The 22192-nt window shown below is 37.6% G+C and overlaps 1 protein-coding gene across 2 annotated transcripts in view; it reads right to left on the bottom strand.

Moving 5' to 3' along the window:
- Window positions 1-16318, bottom strand: part of METAP2 (methionyl aminopeptidase 2) — a 37033-nt gene extending 20715 nt beyond the window's left edge. Inside the window, exons 1-4 of one of the 2 annotated variants that reach the window (XM_008576800.1) lie at window positions 16086-16318; window positions 14185-14292; window positions 7591-7656; window positions 3733-3835 (exon numbers count right to left, since the gene is read on the bottom strand). In XM_008576800.1, coding sequence (XP_008575022.1) covers window positions 3733-3835; window positions 7591-7656; window positions 14185-14292; window positions 16086-16236 — 428 coding nt within the window. In that variant the 5' untranslated portion in view covers window positions 16237-16318. The remainder of the gene's footprint in view (window positions 1-3732; window positions 3836-7590; window positions 7657-14184; window positions 14293-16085) is intronic. The other variant, XM_008576801.1, reaches the window with a different exon arrangement.
- Between the last annotated feature and the right edge of the window lie 5874 nt (window positions 16319-22192).

Raw genomic sequence — 22192 nt, 5'->3', positions numbered from 1 at the left:
CTACATGTGAGGCGGGCATTCATAAGGAATGGGATATTTAAACACTCTGAAAGCAACTTCCCACAAATTACTAATTACAAGAGGAAAAAACACGATGTAATGATAAAAAACAGTGTGATGATACACTGGAGAAACTGGATAATACCTTAACCAAGTGATAAAAATTAACATTACCAATAAGGAGCAAGCTGACATTGTATGCTTCCAGATGTGACACCCTGAAAAGGACACCATATCTACTTATCTAGTATTCTAGACAAATATGCACAACCTACCCTCTAATAGTTCAGAAAAAAAAGTATATATACAGATTCACAAATTTTAACATTTTTCACATTTGCCTTCTATTTTTCTATCTTTCAGGAAGAAGATGGAATGTTACTTCTGTGTGATACATAATATGTATAAATGTCATATTTCATTGAGACAATAAAATAAATGTGGCAAAACAAAGGGAATGTGGGCAAAAGTTATGTGGGAGTTCTTTGCATTATTCTAGCAGCTTTTCCGTAAGAATGGAATTATTTCAAAATAAAAAGTTTATAAAAAAAAAAAAGAATGCACTCAACCTGGTAGTTTCACAGTTGAGTTCTTTGTGATAATCCATTCTTTTTTTTTTTTTCCTTTTTGTCTTTTTTTGTGACCGGTAACGGGATCGCAACTCTCGGTGTTGCGCCCGCACCGTGCTCAACCAGTGAGCGGACCAGTCTCTATATGGGATCCAAACCCTCGGCAGGAGCGCAGCCGTGCTCTCAAGCGCCGCACTCTACTGAGTGCGCCACCGGGCCGGCCCTTCATTCATTTTTTAATAAAACTTTATTTTAAAAAAGAAGGCAAGATACAAACTACATTCGATACTCTACCAAATCTATAAGAATATAGATTCTGATCTATTTGCAAATAGTCTAAACTGGTTATATGAATGCAAAAAAAGTTGAGATTTATTAAAGAGTAAGCATTATCACACTATCTTACACTTCCATTGTATTTCTCCAGGACAGCACTGCAATATTTAAGAAAAGTATTACCTTGGGAAGTATAATCATATACTCGTGTAATTAATATCTTCATCCATTATTTCAAAAAGAGAAGTTATTCTACATCTATGTTTAATTTGCAATAGAACTGATAGCAAAGGTAGTTTTTGAGATTTACAAAATCTCAATTTTTTTCATGTATTAAATATCACTTCAAGTGTTCCACAATACTCACGTTGTTAAAAAATATTAACAATCTGTTGACAAGTATAGGAAATCAATGGCTTTTCTCCACTCTAGCAACAAGCATATAGAAATGGAAATGGGAATAAAAATATTTCATTAACATCAGTAACAAAAACCATAAAACACTTACGAATAAATTTAACAAAAAATGAATAGGACCTACCTGAAAAAAAAAATGAATAAGTGAAAAAAAACACCAGGATATTGGATGGCAATGTGATAAAACTGTCAATTTTCAGAAACCAATACATAAACATAATGCAATTCTGATCAGAATTCTAACAACAGCATGTCTGTGTGTGTGTGTAAAGACTACAAGACTGAAAATAGCTAAGAAAAGTATTAAAAAGAACTGTGTTTGAGTATGTGTGGCAGGAGACAATGACTTGTCTTATGAAATTACCAGAATATATTATAAAGTTTCTGATATGAAAATCAAAATACTATTAGCATAAGAATAGACAAACAGATGAGTGTAGGGGAATAAATAATCCAGAAACTGACTCCATTATACATGAGAATATAGTACTATATAACAAAGGTGGTCATTCAATCCACTAGAATATATTATTCCCATTTAAAATTTTAAAACTTCTGGAAGAGGAAAAGATACCATAAACAAATCCAACAATCAAAAGATGCTCAAAAATCACTAGTAGTTGAAGAATCGTAAACTAAAGTATTAACATATTCTGATTCAGAATTCCACTCTTGGAAAACTGTCTCATAATTATAAAACTACCAATACATGAGATACATACTGCATATATACGCTCTACCTACCTAACTAGAGGTTTACTGCAGAATGGTTAATAGTGGCAAAAAAACTGGACACAAAGTGAATGCCCACCAATTAGAGAAACGTGGAATAATGTATGGCTTATTCACGCCAGGGAATCTTACAAAGCCATTCAAAATAATAACATAACTATTCTAATTGACTTGGAGGGACTTTGAAGAGGTAGTACTGAATAAGAAAAGCAAGGTGGAGGAATAAAAGCATAGGTGTGCCTTTACACTTCTGTAAAACAAACAACAACCAAAACACTCCTCTTACATAGACAGACAGATGTACAAATATATGAGCATAGAAAAATATGGAAGGCTACCTGCTAGGTGGTTAACATGAGTCTGGAAGGAAGGGAAAGAAGAGAGAACAAGCAAAAAAAAAAAAAATTAAAAGATTATATTTAAAAATAAATGTGATCACATCATAGGTACTATGAGAATTTATGTAACTAATGTAAAATTACATGTTATCTGTGATATTTTAAAAATAGATGCTTTAAGATACATATAGCAATTGATGAATTCAAATTCAAAGAAAAGATGCCTATGTCATAAAATTCCAGAATTTTACAGACTTATTCCCTAAGAATATTCATAATTGGGATGAGGGAGAAAGTTAAAATATAACGTTAGTATGTTCTTTTCTACCTTTAAAGAAAAACAATGCTGTCTTTATAGGCAAATGAAATGACGCCACAGTAGAAGCTTTCTTAACCAACTATTGCAACCACTGTGTTAACCAATGCTCTTAATCCTCTCTGTAAAACATACTGACCAATGCCCATGGCACTCTGAATATTTTCAGCTGACGGGTTACTACTCTGAATAATAAGAGCAGCTAACTTACTTAATGCTCACTATGCATCTCTTTTAAGTGCTTTACATATATTGTTACTCTTCACAATAATCCTACAAAGTACCGATTTTATGGATGAAGAAATGAAAGCACAGACATGATAAATTACTTGCCCAAGTCACGAAGCTAATGAGTGCTAGAACTGCGATTCAAATGCAGATAGTTTGGTCCCAGCTTCCATGCTCAGTCTGTATGCCACTGTGAGTTTCTGCCGACCAGTTGAAATGTATCCTTATAGAACACTTCTAAGAATAAGGTGAATTTATTCCCAAACCTGTTTAAGTCATCTGTACTTGTTATGCAATTATGTAATTTAACATTACATAAAAAGAACTGTTTCTACAAAAACTAAACTGACTACTCTGAAAAATCTCAATAAAAACAAGTTATCAAAATACTTCTGTCAAATTAAGTGTAGATAAGAACTGCAGATGGTTTCAGGAAAAAAATGTAAAAATACAGACATCAACCCTTACATCACTCAGTTCTTGTTCCTCTTCACAAAAACCCAAAATGGACGTCACAGATAATGCATTATGAATAGTTTATAGGGGGAAAATGGAATCCAATGCAAAACCATGCTCAAAAATCAAGTGAGGTGAAAAACAAATTTGTTTACATTAACCTTCATCTACAAAGGTTTTCATTTTTTTGTGATCCCCACTTTAACATACTTTTTGATCAACCAACCTGCCACCGGTCCCAATCATTTTGGATAAGAGGGCTTCTACTGTATTTTCTTTGCAACAAATTCACAAGCTTTTATCAAAGCGGTGGAGCAAAGTTCTGAGAAAAATAAAATCTGCTTTATTGCTAAGCTACAACTGTCAAAAGTCAAAATGGAAGTTATTTTATGATCCTTACCCATCTTGTGTGGGGGGGTATTCGCATTCTTGTCCTTTAGGAAATACACCATTAGGATACAGGTCACATATTGGAACTGAGGGAGGGTCTGTTTGGACTTTTGCTGTGAGATACAAATAAAGCATTAACTTCTATAGTTAAAAATAAAATTAAGCAGTTATAACAGTTTCCTCAGTTCCTAATGGTTGTTTATGTCCTGATTTTAAGGAACCTTCTTGCTGTCACCTTACAGTTAAAAACAGAAAACACTTCACCACTCTGGCCACCTCCTCTCTGATTTGTTGCTGCCTGGGAAAAGAAATCTTCAACCCCTGAGAACTCCATTATGTATTTAAACAGCGTATGCCTTGGCAGAAAGCACACTTCTAATGTTTTCATCTTCATTCACTATACCAGAAATGAGATAGCACATAGAAGTTGGCTTTCACAAATAAAAACCAAAACTTTTAACAACCACCACAAAAAAAGTCCTGTAGCAATAAAATAAAAATATAAATCTACAATGCATTAATAAGTATGTGAAAAACTATTTTCAATGACATATTCAGTATAAAAGTTAAAGGCATATATGATCAATACTGAAAAGAATTTAGGTAGCCACGTGTAAATTTCCAGATACTTAAAAAAAGCTACAGTATTTAGCAAATATTTTAGAACATTATTTCCCAAACTACATATTAAAAAACACCAGTGTTCCCCAAGATGCTTTAAAAAAAAAAAATCTAGATTTTTTTTTATAAAAATGTTTAAAATACATAAGAACTAGATATATAGCTTTTATTATATGAAGATTTGCCTTTTATAAATTAATTCTGTATCCAAGGAATACCAAAAAGTTGTATGAGAGCTAATTTACACAGCAATATATGACTTCAATGTATACACCTCCAGCATTTACCAACTATGGAGGTGAAGTATATGGCTCCCTTTTGACTATAATTGGTCTTGTGTTATAAATTTCTGTCTTAAATTTTAACATATATTTTGCTGTTCTTGTTCTGCAAAGGGGAAAAAAGAGGTACATAAGTAAAAATATGACCATTTATTGAGGCAAATCATTTATCTATGGAACCATTTTGGCTCCCTCCTTTAATCCAAACACACCAGTATTTCACTAGTGCCAACTGGTTTTCTCTCTTTGCATAAAAATGCTTAAAAGTGTTCTATGGGAAAGTAAAGTTGGGAAACACTGTTTTAGGCTCCTCCTATTTCATGTTTCTAAGAGAAAACAGAATTATAAAATCAAAAAAGATCTTAGAGATTATCTAATTCAGCCTCACACTTAATCTAGGAATCCCCCTCCTAACACCTCTGACTAATGGCACTGAGCTCCTGACAATGGAGGCAGTCACTATCTGTAAAGCTATAACCCATTCATTTTGGGAGAGCTATAACTGTTAGAAAGCTCTTCCTACACTCATCTGTCTCCCTATTACTTTCATCTACTAGTCCTAGTTTCCTAGCTTGATTCTTTGAAGTTTAAAAAAAAAAAGTCTACTATGCATTGCTACTGATTCCTCCCTCTCTACGATGAGAAACTACTTCAAGGGATATGGTTCTCATCACTTTCACCTATATTTGACAACCTTGAATTTGTCAATGTTCCTTTTAAGGTGGTGCCAGAATGTATTTATATTAATAGGCCAAATAGGGTATAATTAGCATAACACTATACTGCTGATTCTAAAATTCCTACTGCTACTGAAATAACTGAAGACTCCTTGTTTTGTTTTGTTTTTGGTTCACATTGTATTAGCACTCAAAATCCTATTACTTGTACTAATTTTACATCTATCTCTGTAAAATTTCAGGTTTTTAATATTAGCCTATTGTCTCAGCTATCCTATCCTTTTGAATTTGAAATCTTGATTTTTGATTATCTCATCATCCCCAGTTTTATCTCATCTACAAATCTCGTAAAGATGCCTTTATTAAGGTACAATACTTAAAAGACTCAAAAAGATCATTAGAGAAAAGAATAAAAAATTTATAATCAGAATGTCTGAGTTGAAGACTAGCCTTTACCACTTATTAGCTGTGACTTGGACAAATGGCTAAATGTTGCCAAGCCTCATTTTCCTCACCTACAAAATGAAGAATCAGATGAAATCCAGGATAACCTCCGAAAATTATAAATGTACTATGTCCATGTCATTATATAAAATTATGAATAACCTATAATAATATGTACTTCAATTATCATTAGCTATTATTCATAATTCTCCCACTTTATAGATGAGGAAAATGAGAGCAGTGAATTGCCCATGATTACATTATTTGGCTTATACCAGAAGTGACTGAAGGTAGCCTACAGGAGATCAAAAATACGCAAATAAGAGGCATTCAAAGTAAATTAGAAAACAAAAAATCAAAACAAGGAAAAGAACATAAAATAGAACCTGTAAGAAGGCCAACATGAAATGACAGATTTGGCTCTAAGCCCTCTAGTAGCCAGTATTTAAAAAAAAAAAAAAAGGCAAGGTTATTTGCAGAGTTCATGTGTTTCTCAGATAAAATAGATCAACTATTCAGGAAAGGCATGACTATTCTTGAAACTAAGTCCATACGTCCAGGGGAAAAAAGAAGGTCTCTTGAGAGTACTCATAAAGAAATATAACGAACAGTAAATTCAACAACATCCTAAGAGGAGACAGATAAAGGTTGATGGCATAATAAAACATCTGTCAGGGGAAGAATTCTATCAAGGGCAAATACAGAACAGTCCCTTAACACTCCTCCCTGATGGTCTGCCTTCGTTAGGGAGCAATTTTAGAGTATATGGAGAAATAAGTATCTCTCAAATTATTCTCAAATAATACCATTTCTCACAGCCACACTTTTAATGATTTTTGAATGGAAGGAACAGAACATAATAATCCCTAGAAGATTCCTGAAATGCTAGTAACTAATGCTCATTAAATACAGACTCATGTGCCTTCAGAGGCTAGGGGCAGGACTGACATCCTCTTATGGGAGAAGAATCTAGCAAGGATGGATGCCTGAACAGAAAAAAGTTATCCCACCTCCACCTGGGGATACACGAAGGAAATGGCTGACTGAGAGGCAAGGGCTTCCTTTAAAAAAAAAAAAAACTGAAGACTTCTCTCAACACAGAGATTAAAATGGAAGTTAAGCCCTCAAAATTCTGATTCATAAAAGTTTAGCCTGAAAGATTTTAAAGAAAGGCATAATCTGACACTCAATGGTCCCCGACAGCCCAAAGAGCATCCAAGATTAGAACTTACATGTTCTGATCCTCATCCCAACCATTACTACCCAATGCTATATACTCTCTCTTTAACAGCCCTAATATATTTTCAGGCTGCTGAAGATTTTTTTATAGAAAAGTAAAACAAGCAGGATCATATTTTATACAAATTTGAAATAGCACAATATAAAAGTTATTAATAAAATCTCACTATATGCACACATTTTAAATAATGGAACTCCTTATTAAATATTCACCAAGAATCTCATAATTTCACAGCTGGCAAGTAAACTGGAAACTGTTTACCCTATTGCCACACAGTGGAACCACTTTTGCCAGCCCTGACAGAATTATTTGGATTATGCAAGTTTTAAATTACAAAATTTTTAGGAACTCATCCCTGACTTGCAGTAAATGCAACCAACTCACATTAACATCTCTTAGCTGAATAACAGCTAAAAAAATACCAACAAGATTGTTAAAAGTATTTGCTAAATAATTATTAGTTTCACTAAATTCTACCTCTATTAAGCCTAAGTTTATTTCCCTGACATATATCAGGACTTTAAGCAACTTCAAACTTACTCTTCAAACCTGTGGGTTAAAAATCATTTCTAATTTATCAAGTAAGATTAACTTAAGACACTAACATCCTCTCTTCTTCTTCTTCTTTTTCTTCTTCTTTCCAGTTGCTCCATCTCCATCACCATCTCCATCTAAGAAAAGACAATTTAAAGTACATATTCATTTAAACTTCATAAGCAGATGGACAAAGCAAGCACAAGGAGACAAGTGCGCACCCACACCCCCACATACAATGCCTCTTAAATAGCATATGACAAAGTTCACCCAATACTCTTAAAATATTTTTGTATGTTGCTAGATTTAAGTATCAGAGTTTGAATTATGTAATCAAAACCACTAGTAAATTTTACTCTAACTCACTCTAATAAAAGAATTGTTGAATAAGAATTTTAAGAACAAGAAATGTATTAACTTCCTTTCTAAAAAGTGAGGAAAGAGGTCGGGTGGTTAGCTCAGTTGGTTAGAGCATGGTGCTGTTAACACCAAGGGTCAGGGTTCGATCCCTCTACCAGCTAGCGGCGCGCGCGCGCACACACACACACACACACGAAGCTAGGAAACATAACTAGTGTTAGTTCAATATCAATAATAATGGTCCTGCCACTTCACCTAAAATAATAGCAGTTACAGTTCACATATGCTTTGCAGTTAAACACTTGTATGTCATGACTCATATAATCCTCAAAGCAACCCTGTAGAGTAATGAATGTTTAAGGTACTTGCCTAAGATAATCCCAACTGGTAAATGCAGAACTGGACAAAGAATATATGTCACCTGATTCCTAATCTATGGAGGGATATTTTGGATCTCATATTTTATAATGTCTTTTCTTATACATAGCTGTCATCAGAGAAAGAGTTCTTCTTCTGGGTCAATTTGTATGCAAACATCAGTGGGCATTTATACTTTTTCTAGGCTCACTGTTCTCAAATTCTCAAAAGACCTCGATGCCCCAAAATTGATGTTAACAACTATTTTGGAAAATGGTTGGCAAAACAGTACCCAAAACAGCAATGAAACTGCTTGCAAGTTTTTATAACCATCTTCTATGAAGCCTATGCCCAAACCTTTAAACTTTGAGAAAAGGTTAAGGACTATTAAGGACAAGATGAAACAAATAGCAATAGAACATTTTTTTTTTCTTTTTGTCTTTTTTACTGACCGGTAACGGGATCGCAACCCTCAGTGTCGTGCCTGTACCAGGGACCGGCAACGGGATCACACCCCTCGGTGTTGCGCCCGCACCTCGCTCAGCCAGTGAGTGGGAACCGGTCTCCACATGGGATCCGAACCCTCGGCGGGAGCGCCAACAAATCAGCCAGTGAGCGGGAACCGGTCTCCACATGGGATCCGAACCCTCGGCGGGAGCGCCAACAAACGGTGCACTCCCCAGTGCGCTACCGGGCCAGCCCCGCAATAGAACATTTTAAATAAAGATATCAAAAATAGACCTAAATGTCTGAATTTCTAAAAATGCCGCTCAATAAATTTCATCAATCACTTTTGAAGTACCCAAATTTATTCACAAATCACACTGCTATGAAATAAAGATGAATAGGATGCTATCCTGGACAATCAGAAGTTGACAAGTCTAGTAGTGTCCTCACCATATAGTATTCTTTTAAACATTTCACCTACTGGCAGTAACTCACCAATAATTTTAGATAGTAAAATCCATACTTATAAAACAATGTCAAATGACTCTTACATTTTCTTCTTGAAGTCTTCCCTTTTTACTCTCAAATTGATAAAGAAGAGCCATAAAAGAAATTCTCCCACGACCCTACCTACAATAGTCTTTTAATTATCACACAAAATTGCAATTATTGGTTTACACTACTCATCTGTGGGTACCTTAAGAATTAGACACCATCCCTTAAACTAAGCACAGTGGCAAACACATGGTATTTGGTTTATTCAACAAATGAATAAATGTTATTTTAGTTTACTTTATCTTATTTATATTTATTGCTTCACTTAAGAAACAGGAAGCAGCAATTTATCAGAGAGAGAGGAAACAGCATCTAAGACTTACATGGGTTGAACAATATGAAATTGCCAATATTTGACAATTTTTTACCTAGAAAATTGCAATTTCTTAGGTTCAATATTATAAAATTAACCAAAACCTACCTACTATGCAGAAGAAAACAGTGGAAACACAAATATTGCTGACTTACTCATTGGTTTTTAGATTCAAAAGCCTAACAAAAACAACACAAAATGTTTTGGAAAACACAGCTTTCAACGTCCTTCATGCGCCATATCATCTAATTCACATATTCTGCACTACAACTTTAACAGTACCTTCTTAATTCCATTAAATGTTTGTTGAGTTCTTAAGTGCCTGACAATAAGGACAGAAGTGTAAATAAGATCGTTTTTAACTCTGGAAAGCATTCAGTGTCTAGCATACTGCTATATACACTAGATTCAACCTAAAACAAATGCTTCAAGATGTATAACTAATTTTAAACATACTAAAAATCTTTCCAGCTGTGTGTCCTTGGGCAAGTTATTTAGCCTCTTTCTAACCATTGTTTCTTCATCTTTAAAATAGGATAATAAGGTGGTCCTTCTTTCATATCTATCATCCTTCTGAGGCTAATTACCTTATCCAATGTCCAACACATGCATTCAATACGAATAATTGCCACCATTTACTGAACTCTGCGCCAGGATCTGAATATGAAACTATACTCACATATGCTAACAGTTCCAACCATAATACCATGTTGTACTTTATGTTTTCAAATATCTTTCTTTCATAGCAACCCAGGATATTCTTAATAGGCAGGGACTGGGTCATATTTCTTTCTGTATTAACACTATGCCCAAATCAACTGATATCTGCTGAATGACAAGTGGACATCTAAAAAAAAAAAAAAAAAAAAAAAAAAAGAACCTCAACCTTTACCTTGCACTATATAGAAAAATTAATTCTAAATAGACCGCAGACCTAAATGTAACAGCTAAAAATATATAAAAGTTCTTGAAAAAAAAACATAGAAGAAAATCTTCATGACCTTAGAGACAGCAATAATTTAACTTTTTGGACAGGACACAAAAAGCACCACCCATAAATTTAAAAAATAGATAAAATGGACTTCATCAAAATTAAAATTGTGCTGTAAACAATACCATCAAAAAAAGTGAAAAGACATCCCACAGCATGGAAGAAAATATCTGTAAAACATATATCTGATAAAGAACTTGCATCCAGAATATACAAAGAACTATTACAACTTAATAAGATGACAAACAATATGATAAAACATGGACAACAGACTTGAACAAACACTTCAAAGATATATGAAAGGCAAATGAAAACACAAAAGATGCTCAATATCACTAGGGAAGCACAAGTTCAATCACAATGACATACCACTACACACCTATTAAAAAGGCTAAAATTTTTTAAATGACAATAACAAGTGCCAAAGATATGAACAACCTGGCACTCTCAACCACTACTGATAAGAATGCAAAATGGTATGGCCACTTTGGAAAATGTTTGACAGTTTCCTACAAGGTTAAACACTGACTTACCATATGACCAACAATCCTACTCTTTGGTATACCCAGGAGAAATGAAAATATATCTCTACACAAAGAACTATATGCAAACATTCATAGTAACTTAATTCATAATAAACAAAAACTGGAAACAACCCAAATATCCTTCAACCAGTAAATGGATAAACAAATCTGGAATACTACCCAGCAATAAAAAGGAATGTACTACTGATATACATGCAACAACTGGATGACTGTCAAAAAGTATTATGCTAAGTGAAACAAGAAAAACACAAAAAGCTGGGCCGGCCCGGTGGCGCACTGCTACAGTGCGCCGCTTGGGAGCGCGATGGCGCTCCCGCCGAGGGTTCGGATCCCACGTACAGACCGGCCGCTCACTGGCTGAGCGAGCTGCGGGCGCAACACCGAGGGTTGCGATCCCATTGCCGGTCCCAGTCCGGTCCAGGCGCGACACTGAGGGTTGCGATCCGTTGCCGGTCACGAAAAAAGACAAAAAAAGGAAGGAAAAAAAAAAAAAACACAAAAAGCTGCATACTGAATAATTCCATTTACATGATATTCTAGAAAAAGCAAAACTATAGGGACAAAACATATCAGTGGCTGCCAAGAGTCAGGTGTGGAATAAGAGAAATGACTACAAGGGGACATAAGGAAACTTTTGTGGAGATGGAAATGTTAAATGAAAATGGTCTATATTGTGCTTGACACAGTAGTTACACAATTGTGTACATTTGTCACAACTCACCATCTATATACTTTAAAAGGGTGATAATTATTTTAGGCAAATTACACATTAATAAGCCTGTCTTAAAATTTATTGAATGAGGGCTGGCCCGGTGGCGCACTGCTACAGTGCGCCGCTTGGGAGCACGGTGGCGCTCCCGCCGAGGGTTCGGATCCCACATACAGACTGGTTCCCGCTCGCTGGCTGAGCAAGGTGTGGGAGCAACACTGAGGGTTGCGATCCCGTTGCCGGTCCGGTACGGGCGCGACACTGAGGGTTGCGATCCGTTGCCGGACACGAAAAAAAGACAAAAAAGGGAAAAAAAAAAATTTATTGAATGAATTGCCTCTAATACATTGCCAGATGCCCACAGGATCAACTTTTCACATCGATACTCTAGTTTCAAATTTAATACATCTAAAATTAAACTCGATACCTTCTTTGCCTGCAAACCCCCTCCACCAATCTCTAACCAGCTCTCTGTCCCAACTTCACTATTTTAACAGCATCAACATTCTGTCATCCGAGTTCAAACCCAGGAATCCACTAATGTCTCTCCTTCTTCCTGCTCCTCTTATTGAAAAACTCCAAGTCCTCTGAATTCTGCTTCCACAACACTGTTTCATTGGATCCTTCCTTTCCATTCCTATTTATGACTATCAGTTTAAATTACCATTTGCCTGAGCATTGCTAAGTGGCCTCCAAAATGATCTCCTTGCCTTTCCTATACATTTTCTCTCCTCTAAACAACACTGCATATATACGAAACCAATATTATTCTTTCATAACATTCTTAAAAATGTTCAAAGCCTCCCTCAATGAATCATCTCATAAGGCCAGTTTACACTGTCCACTGTGCTTCAAATACTTTCTCAGTATCCCTACCCAAAATAGTCTCTTCTATTTGGTTTAATTCAAGTCCAATTCCTTCCAATGAGCACTCCTTCAGCATTCATCCACAATTCCACCTCCAAATTTCAATAAATCTTACAATTACCAGAATACCCTTTCATCTCTATGTTTTATTTCTCCACCACACCATCACTGCTGTACCGGCTCAGCCAGTGAGCGGGAACCGGTCTCCACATGGGATCCGAACCCTCGGTGGGAGCACCGCCACACTCCCAAGCGGTGCACTCTCCAGTGCGCCACCGGGCCGGCCCCCTAAAATCATTTTTAATAAATTAAATATTTCCAATCTGACAAGCAAAAATTTTCCCTTTCAATGTCAGGAGATTTACACAACCTTGCAGAGGTACAGTAGAACAAAGGCACGCTTCAAGATTAGCATTGTGATATTCTACACGTAGTGGATCTATAGCAACCTACTATATTACCCTGAATTAACAAACCTCTTTCTTGTTAAAGAGCTCAAAATATGTGCATAATCTGAAGCATAAACCAAGATAGAATGAAGATTTGCTCAAAGAAGAAGAAAAGCTAACAATTCCCTTGAATCTTGGCACTTTTTCCACCAAATGTTGACTGTAAGCATCTTGAAAGCAGAGAACATATCTTTCTAAAGGAAAAACAACTACTCTACATTACCCTAACACAGTAAATACAGCTCCTACTGATGGCTGAAAGGCATAATTCTAGGCTGGTAGTACTTGCGGTGGTACAGGTGATCACGGCAGGATATAATCACAAACTCAAAGAATGGGAAAGCCCTATCTTCCCCTTTGCCATAAGAGGCTGTAGAATAACAACAGTTTTCCTACCTAATCTTCTCTCCCTCCACTGTCTTACTGGTGGCATCAACTACTAGAATTCCAGCAGTTGCTGTTTTAAAAGAAATCTTAAGCACCCAAATATCCACAAGGCACTAGGGTCAGGGAATTTATTATAGAATTTAGAAGCATCAATATGCTCCTTTGAGAATGAAGAAAAGTATAGACAGTAAAAGAAATAGACTTGGGATCAGGCACTAGTCTACACAGACTAACTATCACATTGAACAAATCACATAAGCACCATTTCTCTATCTGTAAAATAAGAACAGCAGCTACTTCATTTGTTTCCATGAGGTTAAAACAAGAATGCATGTGAAAGCACCCTAGGATAATGGTAGTACATACTGGTTGCTCAAAAAATATTAAATAAACATCCTCTCAATTTTATTTGATTAATACTCACCTACCACTTGGCCTTCTAGCAAGTGGAGATCTGTGCTATCTGAGCAGCTATTCAACATATTCTTTAAAAAGTTGGGTATATTCAACATACCCAATGTTTTAAAGAGTTGCTAATAAATACCTTTTCCTTTTTACCTGTGACATTAAGGATTTAACAACTGAAATATCAAAGAATAACAGACTATACAAATAAATATATTTTGCTTAAAGAATGTCACATTTTCTACCTTTTCTAATCGCAAATATCAAATTAACTATTTACCTTCATCATCATCATCTCTTTCTTTTTCTTCCAATGCTTGTCTTTCCAATTGTCTTGCTACCTCATCCACTGCGGCTCCTGATTCTTTATCAGGTTCCTGTTGCCCTGCTGATCAAATAAAACAGCATAAATTAAATCTAATAAAGATTCTTTCCTTCTAGAATATGTTCTAAGGATCTTGGAGAATTCACAAATCTTTCCCTGATAAGTGCACAAGAAACAAAAACAGAAACATTATTGTGAATATAAAAGAATCTGTTTAATGACAGAGAAATACCTTCCCTACCTAAGTAGTATTATCCATTCATCAATTCAACAAAATATCCATTACACATGCTAGCAGCTAAAGTATAAACAAAAGTGTGAGTTGGTCCCTATCGTTAAGTAGTTTAACTTTTAAAAGTATTCAGCAATTAGACTACAACAAATACAGTACTTTAATTACCAGACAAAAACTTAAGACGGACAATACATGCTGAAGGTCTTAGAAAGAAGACGATTCATGAAGAAAACTCCAGCCTTCAATTTAGATAAAAGCTGCAACGATGGGCTGGGTAAAATCGGGAAAATAGGAAAAGATAGTCCATCACTGAAAAACAAAATTTTTGAACATCTAAGCACAAGAGGCCGCTGCTCTAGGAGTGACTGCACTCTAGCTGTAGGAGCAATATGTATGCGTAGAAAGAAAGGGTAACACATAATGAACCAGGTAACACATAATGAAGTGACATTCTGGCTACTGAAGAGGACTCATATTGAGAGATGACAACTGTTAAAAATTTATTAGGATCAGTCTGATGAACACCTTAAAGGATAAAACTGCAGAGTTTGAATTTCATCTGAAAGCCAGGATGTCCTGGGATTAAATTTTGACCTGGAAGAGTCCCAGCAACGTCAACTTTTTCCACTCCCAGCTAATAAAAATTTCAAAAAGATGTAGATTAGGCCTCTCCTACTCCTCACAATTCCACATTAATCACTTCTGGTTTCTCCATTTTCCCCTCATTCTTTCTCTGGCTGATTTTAATTAGAAACAGGTCAAAACAATTTTTCCTAAAATAAAGGAGCTTGTGCAACAAAAACACTGACTTTTCAAAATGAGACGTTTAAGTTCTTAGCTCATAATATGATCCAATTGTAAACTTTTAGCTGTATGCCTTGCCTTAGCGGTGGATTTAGTGTGTACGGCCCGCGAAGTTCCATCCGGACCACAGGATACCCCATCTGCACTGCCTGCAAGTGGCATCATAATTGAGGCCTAAAGGCCCTAAATCTTGACGATGCGTGGGATTAGGCAGGTGAAAATTCGCACCACCACCACATATTCTGCAATTGCTAGTTACACGAATGCGCGGGCGTACACACCCCAAAAAGTGCAGCCCGCAACAAAAACCCCAATGTAAACCGCAAAGGTGGGCGGGAAGGGGGTACGGTCAGGCTTTACAATTGTCCACCCCACCCACGATGAAAATACGTCCCAGGTTGCTCCAGCAAAGAGGCGGCAGTAGGGCTCAGAACCGGATTTTTGCGAAGGCGGCCAAAGCGCGCAGAAGATGGTAGGGTTGTGCTCCGTGCACGGTTTCAAGTCCGTGCCACGGTCTGTGTGGGACCTGAGTTCTGGCAACACAGGGGCTCGGGCCCTGCGACCCAAGAGCTACCACACGGGGAAATGAGGCACTCTTTCCTCCCCCACCCCACTCCCACCGGCCCTCTGGTCCCACAAGAGAAGCCACCTCTCCTCGGGACTGGGAATCTGGGGCTCTGCCTTGCCACCCACTCAGGCCTAGGAATAAGTCTGGTTTCGTGCTCTGGGTCCCCGGTCCCTGCCACCCCCTTCGGGCCTGGGCCAAGCTGTTCGGCCACTCCTGGCGGGTACTGGGAACACATAAAACTCCCCTTACCTGCGCCAGCCCCTTTACTCTTCTTCTTCTTCCGTTTTTTTTTCTTGGCTGCTTCCTCAGCTGTAGAGGTAGCTCCCTCCTCCCTGTCGTCTGGATCCAGGTCGCCATTCAGGTGGCTCCCGGAGGCCACTGCCTCCTCCACGCCCGCCATGTTCCCCGAGAAAGCGCGAGGGAGCGAGTCAGAGCGGCGAAGGCCCGCTCCTTCTCCACCCACCTACACAAGCGACGCCGGAAACTGCTCTCTATGGTAGGAGCGCAAGGAATGTTGGGATGGCGGAGGACTCGACTGTGGGCGTCGGAATCGCCTCTGGAGCGGCGCTGGGGCCAGACCAAACGCCTAACTCCTCCCGAGCCTCGGGCATTCGCGGTGCTAATCTACCCGCGTAGGGTAAAGCTTACAAGGATCTTCAGCTCCGGAGTGAGTTGGAGATTCCTATGCCGGCGTCGTGGAGCGGGGCAGCTTGCAAAAGCGAGGGGCGTCTTTGCTGAAATCCAAAAGTTTTATATTCGCGGTCTTATTTATACATTGCACAGGAAGCAGGGGGAGAGGCTATGAAATGTGTTCACTTGTACACATATCTCTTTTTCGTTTTCTTTTTTAATGACTCAAAAGGACTGCGTTGATACAATCACAGCTCTGGGCGAGGCTGTCTAGGCACTTAGAGAATTTTGGAACCTGGAATTCCGTGTTAGTTTCATGTACCCTTAAACCTTCGGATCACAATGAGATCCTCTCACACTCCTGCTGTTTACCAATTCTTGACAAGAATTACTGGTCCTGGCACGCAGGGACACAACAGCCTCTCTCATTAATGCAAGAGCTCGCACTCCATTTTCACTATTTCTGGGCACTTTTCTTTTGGACGTTTCACCAGAATGTAATTGAAGTTCGCCCGTTTATGTACCTACAAACTTTTATGAGAGAGTCTCATGTTCAAATTGCAGTTTGGGATTTAGTTTGTGGCCTCGATGGGTTGTGATTGGCTACCTACACCAACTCCTCAATTTCTCCTGAATATGGCTCTTTATCCACCTAGAGAGTTTAGGTGTTTTCATTAGTTTTAAACTTAGGCACCAAGTTTCATCAGCATCAAAATGTCTTTAAGGGCCTTCTTGCTAGTGGTTTTACAGTAAATCTTACACAGGCTTTGACCACAGCTGCATGAAAGTACATTATTTTTCTTAAAGGTCCAGGCAGCACCTATCCCATCCTACTAAAAACTAGTGTCTTATTCTTTTACATATCATTATTTCTGTCTGTAAATATATCTCTATTTAGATTTTAAATTGCTTTCTCTGGTTGGTAGTTAGCAATATAAAAATTGATGAACTAAACACAAACCCCCCCCCCAAAAGAAGTGGCTTCCATTTATCCAAAATCCTTTAAAATGCCCAGCATGATCCAGCCCCTGCCTATGTCTCTAGTCTCTCCACTCTCTTTCTAGCTCCAGCTCTCAGTGTTCTTACTGACCTTGGAGAACTTCATACTCACTGTTCTTCTGTCTGGGCTGCTCTTTGCCTGGCTGATATATTCACTCATTCATTCATTCATCCATCCACCCATCCACCTATCCATACATTCAGTGCCTACTGTGTGCCTGGATCTGACAATATAGAGAGAGCAAGACAAGATATGGTCCTTGTCATCATAAAGCCAATTAACAGAAATAGACATTAATCAAGCAATGATGCTAATAAAAGTAAATTTACAGCTAGTGATGTAACAGCATATTACAAGGGGATTTGCCTAGATAGAATGGTCCAGTAAAGCTTCCCTGATGAAGTAGAAGTTAGGCTGAGGTCTGAAGGATAAATAGGCAAAGGGGAGGGGAAGGGTTTATGGAGAATATTCTAACAAAGGGAAAATAAGGAGAGAATCATCATATTTAAAAGAGGAGACATGGGGCTGGCGGGTTAGCTCAGTTGGTTAGAACACAGCCTTGTAATACGAATATGAAATTTGACATGGGTTTGGATCCCCGTACCAGTCAGCTGCCAAAAAAACAATAAGAATAGTAATTCTAGTATTAGAGTGGTAATCTAGCTCTAACATTGTGTTTCTGGAAAGCGCACATGTTTTTTGAGCTTTGGTTTTCTTGTCTGTAAAACAGGAGGGAGTATGACACATTTAAAAAACTAAAAAATGGTAGAATGGTTGAAATGCAAAGAGGTGAAGGAGGGAGTGAATGTGATATGAGACTGGAAAGGTAAGTACAGGCTTTGGAGGAAGGAAAAGGGTGGAGGGAGAGCTTACAATGCGCGCGTGCGTGCGTGCGTGCGTGTGTGTGTGTGTGTGTGTGTGTGTGTGTGTCTGGCTGCTATAGAGGGCCTTTTAGACCATACCAGGGCTTTATCCCTTTGTCCGAAGAGCAGTAGAAACCCCTGAAGTATTTTCATGGGTGAGGGAACAGTTAACTGATGGGATTTGCAGTTAATATGATCAGATTTTTAAAATACCACCATGGCTGCAGTGTGCAGAGTAGACTTGAGGGTGGCCAGATGAAATCAAGGAGACCAGTCTAGAGGCTATTACAGTTGTCCAGACAAGAGATGATAGCGGCTTGGATGATGGCTATGAAGAGACACTGAAAAGATTTAAGAGATATTTGGGAGATAAAATGTGCGGGGCTTGGTGATGAATTGTATAAGGTGATTGAGGGAGAGGGAAATATCAAGGAAGCCCCTTAGATTACTGCCAGTGAAACTGGATGAATGGTAATGTAAATAACAGAGATAGTAAAACATTCCCAGATTTGAAAGGGAAGATTATGAGTTTAATGTGAGACATGCAGAGTCTGAGGTGTCTTGGGGCATGCAAGTGGAGATGTGAAGAGGACAGATGGCTGTAAGGAACTGGAGCTCAGAAGAAAAGTTGGGGCCAGATATGAAATTCGAGGCATCATCTAATAGATGGGAATTGGAACCCTGACAGAGATAAGGTCACCCAGCAAGGGGATTTAAACTCTAGAGTTCACACTTGTACTGTTCAATATGGTAGCCACTACCATGTATGACTACTGAACACTTAAAATGCTGCTAGTACAGATTGATATGTGTCATAATTTAGAATACACACCAGATTACAAAGATTGAATACAAAAATAATGTAAAATCTCTTGTTAATAATTTTACATTGGTTGCATGTTGAAATGATAATTTTTTATATATTGAGTTAAAAACATTGTTAAGATTGTCACCTCTTTCTTTTGACTTTTTAATATGTGGAAGATCTTAAATAACATGAGTGGCTCACGTTATGTTTTTATCAGACAACGTAAGTCTAGAATAAGATGAAAAGAGGAACTAAGACTAAGCCTTGGGGAACATTTAATGGATGGATTGGGGCAGGTGAACCTTCAAACGGGGCTGAAGAGACAGTCAGAGAGGGATGAAGAGATCAAGAGGCATTTGTTGTTAGAGAAGCCAAAAGAAGACAGTATCTCAAGAAGGAGGGTGTGATCAACTGTGTTGAGTGCAGCTAAGAGGGCAAGTAAGAGGACTGAAAAATGTCAGATGTATATAGTAACACGGAAGCCATTGGTGACATTAGCAAGAGCTATTTAGGTAGAGAGATGGAAGCCAGACTAAAGAAGGCTGCTGAATGAGTGGGAGTGGGAAAATAGAGAATCTCCTCATCCTTTAAGTTTCAGCTTAAATGCCACTTGCTCAGAGAATCCTTCCACAGCTCTCTAAATCAGGCCCCCCTCATACGATGTCTCATGGAATTCTGAACTTTTTCTTCCATGGCACTTACCACAATTTGTAATTAATTTATTTGTGTGACTATTTTGTTTCTGTCTTCCCAACTACCCTGAGCTCTATGAAGCAGGAACCCCACATCTTTTCTATTCTGTCGCCAGCACCTGCCTCAAACTTAAAGCACAGTAGGAGCTCAGTAATATTCATTGTATAAATAGCACTTAAGAAATGCCCAGCATGTTACATTCATTATCTCATTTAATCCACTTTTGAGTTTAGGAAATTAGAGAGAGAGGTTAGCCAACTTGCACCAGGTCATATAGCAAGTTAATTGAGTTAGAATGCCATGCCAGGTTATGAGATACCAAAAGTTTAATAATTCTATATTCTGCCTTCCCAATTGAAATTTCAGATCAATTCAATAAATATTTATTGATTGCAGACTAGGAGTAATTTTGCTTGGTGGAAGATATAAAAATGAATAAGACACAAATCTGTACCTTCAAGAAAGTTTAGCATTCAGTGAGACACATATGTAAATAAAAATAAAATAAGGTACTAAGCCTTCCATATGTCATTTATTAATTCTTTCCTATTGCAAGCTAGTCTATCACTAAATTGAGGGATTTTGAAGGGATCTAAAAGATTTTCAGATTGGGGTAAAGGATGTGGCTGGCCAGCCTCAGGAGGAATCGAAGCCCATCCTTTTTGGTGCTAATGTTACCACCAGAAGCTTTTTTTTAACATACTCATAAGTAACATCTGCTATATCAAAAATACCTTCAAGCGGGGCCAGCCCAGTGGCGCACTGCTACAGTGCGCCGCTTGGGAAGCGTGGTGGCGCTCCCGCCGAGGGTTCGGATCCCACGTACAGACCGGTTCCCGCTCACTGGCTGAGCAAGGTGTGGGAGCAACACCGAGGGTTGCGATCCGTTGCCGGACACGAAAAAAGACAAAAAGGAAAAAAAAAATACCTTCAAGCTTTGCTTTGAATCTTCCCAGTTCCTCTCTAAGTTCTGGGAACACTTGAGCCATGGCTACTACTCAGACACAGCCCAGGAGACACAGGATCCTGGGGGGCAGGACCTATACAGTCAATGGATGAATTTTGACAAGGAGGTGCTTGGAGTATAAGTTGATGTACAGAACAATGCAAAATAAAGTTTGTTTAGTGGGGAAAAGGAAAGGTGCTAAAATGCAACGATAAATCAAAATATTGTTCCTTTGCTACAAAGCAATTGTACCCTGCCTTTCCCTGCTTTTTTCCTGAAAGGTGTCAAGAAAATAAAATTTTAAAGTGGTGGTAAAAAGCAATGCATAACTCAACAATATGGTCATGGAAATTATGCTGGATGATTATTTTCCAGGACACTCCAGAGTTTGAGGTAACTAAACTAGAGTTAAAATAACAGCTCATGACAGACCTCACTCTTTTTATTATTTTTCTTCATTTGGTTTTCTCTGCAAGAGGAAATTGAATGGAGGCAAGGAATAAGAAATATTGGAAGCCTAAGTAATAATCTAAGAGAACCTGTAATTTTTAAAAATGTAACAATAACAGCACAGGCCAGAATATTTTTTCTACCTTATTATATCTAGTTATTTTGCCTCAGATGGCTAATCATATAAGCAGACAAAAACAAGTCATTTTTTCCTTAAAGAGATACTTTTCTTTCTAAGGAAATGTATATATTGATATAAAAATCAATGTATTCCCCTCAGGAGTATGGCTTTTATTGTAAGGCCTCAAGGTGATATGTAGAAAGAGATATTTAAATTTTAATATAAAAATAATCTCAAATGTGTAACAGCGTGTCAGCACAATCAATACTTTATAAGCATAAAAGCCAGTAAAATGATATGTATGTAGATAAATTAAAATATTTACATAATGTAAAGATAGTCATTTGCTTTTGAGAAAGATCACTCTGACAACAGTCTAGATTCTGGATCAGTGATTGCTATCCAGGAAACTGTGCTTCATTTAAAAAGCCTAATATATTTAAAGAACTATATTCTATTCTGAGAGTATGCTACTTTCTAGTTTTGAAGTTAAATAGTCTTTTTACATTATTATTATGAAATGACAGTGAGAGTAGATGATATTGTGCCTTGACAAAATAAAAAGAAAAAGAAAAGGCAACACTATGTCATTTCTCAAAACTATTTTTTAAACTTTTCTGCACAGTGACATCTCTAAGTCTGATAATCTCTATCCTAAAGAAAGAGTTAGAGACGGAAGAGCCTGGTGGTATGGGAGACCTGCCAAACTGTTTTTGATAAAAACAATGTTGATGCTTATGCAAAGACTGTGGTTGGGGCCTAGAGAGGGGAGGTTGGATTTTAGAAATGTTTGTGAAGTAGAATTAAGAGAACTTGATGGCCCATTGAGCATGGAGAGGGAGGCG

This window comes from Galeopterus variegatus, unplaced genomic scaffold, assembly GCF_000696425.1.
Source record: "Galeopterus variegatus unplaced genomic scaffold, G_variegatus-3.0.2 Scaffold1405, whole genome shotgun sequence".
NCBI classification, from domain to species: domain Eukaryota; kingdom Metazoa; phylum Chordata; class Mammalia; order Dermoptera; family Cynocephalidae; genus Galeopterus; species Galeopterus variegatus.
Note: the sequence above shows the minus strand (reverse complement) of the source record. Positions and strands in the feature narration are given on the sequence as shown.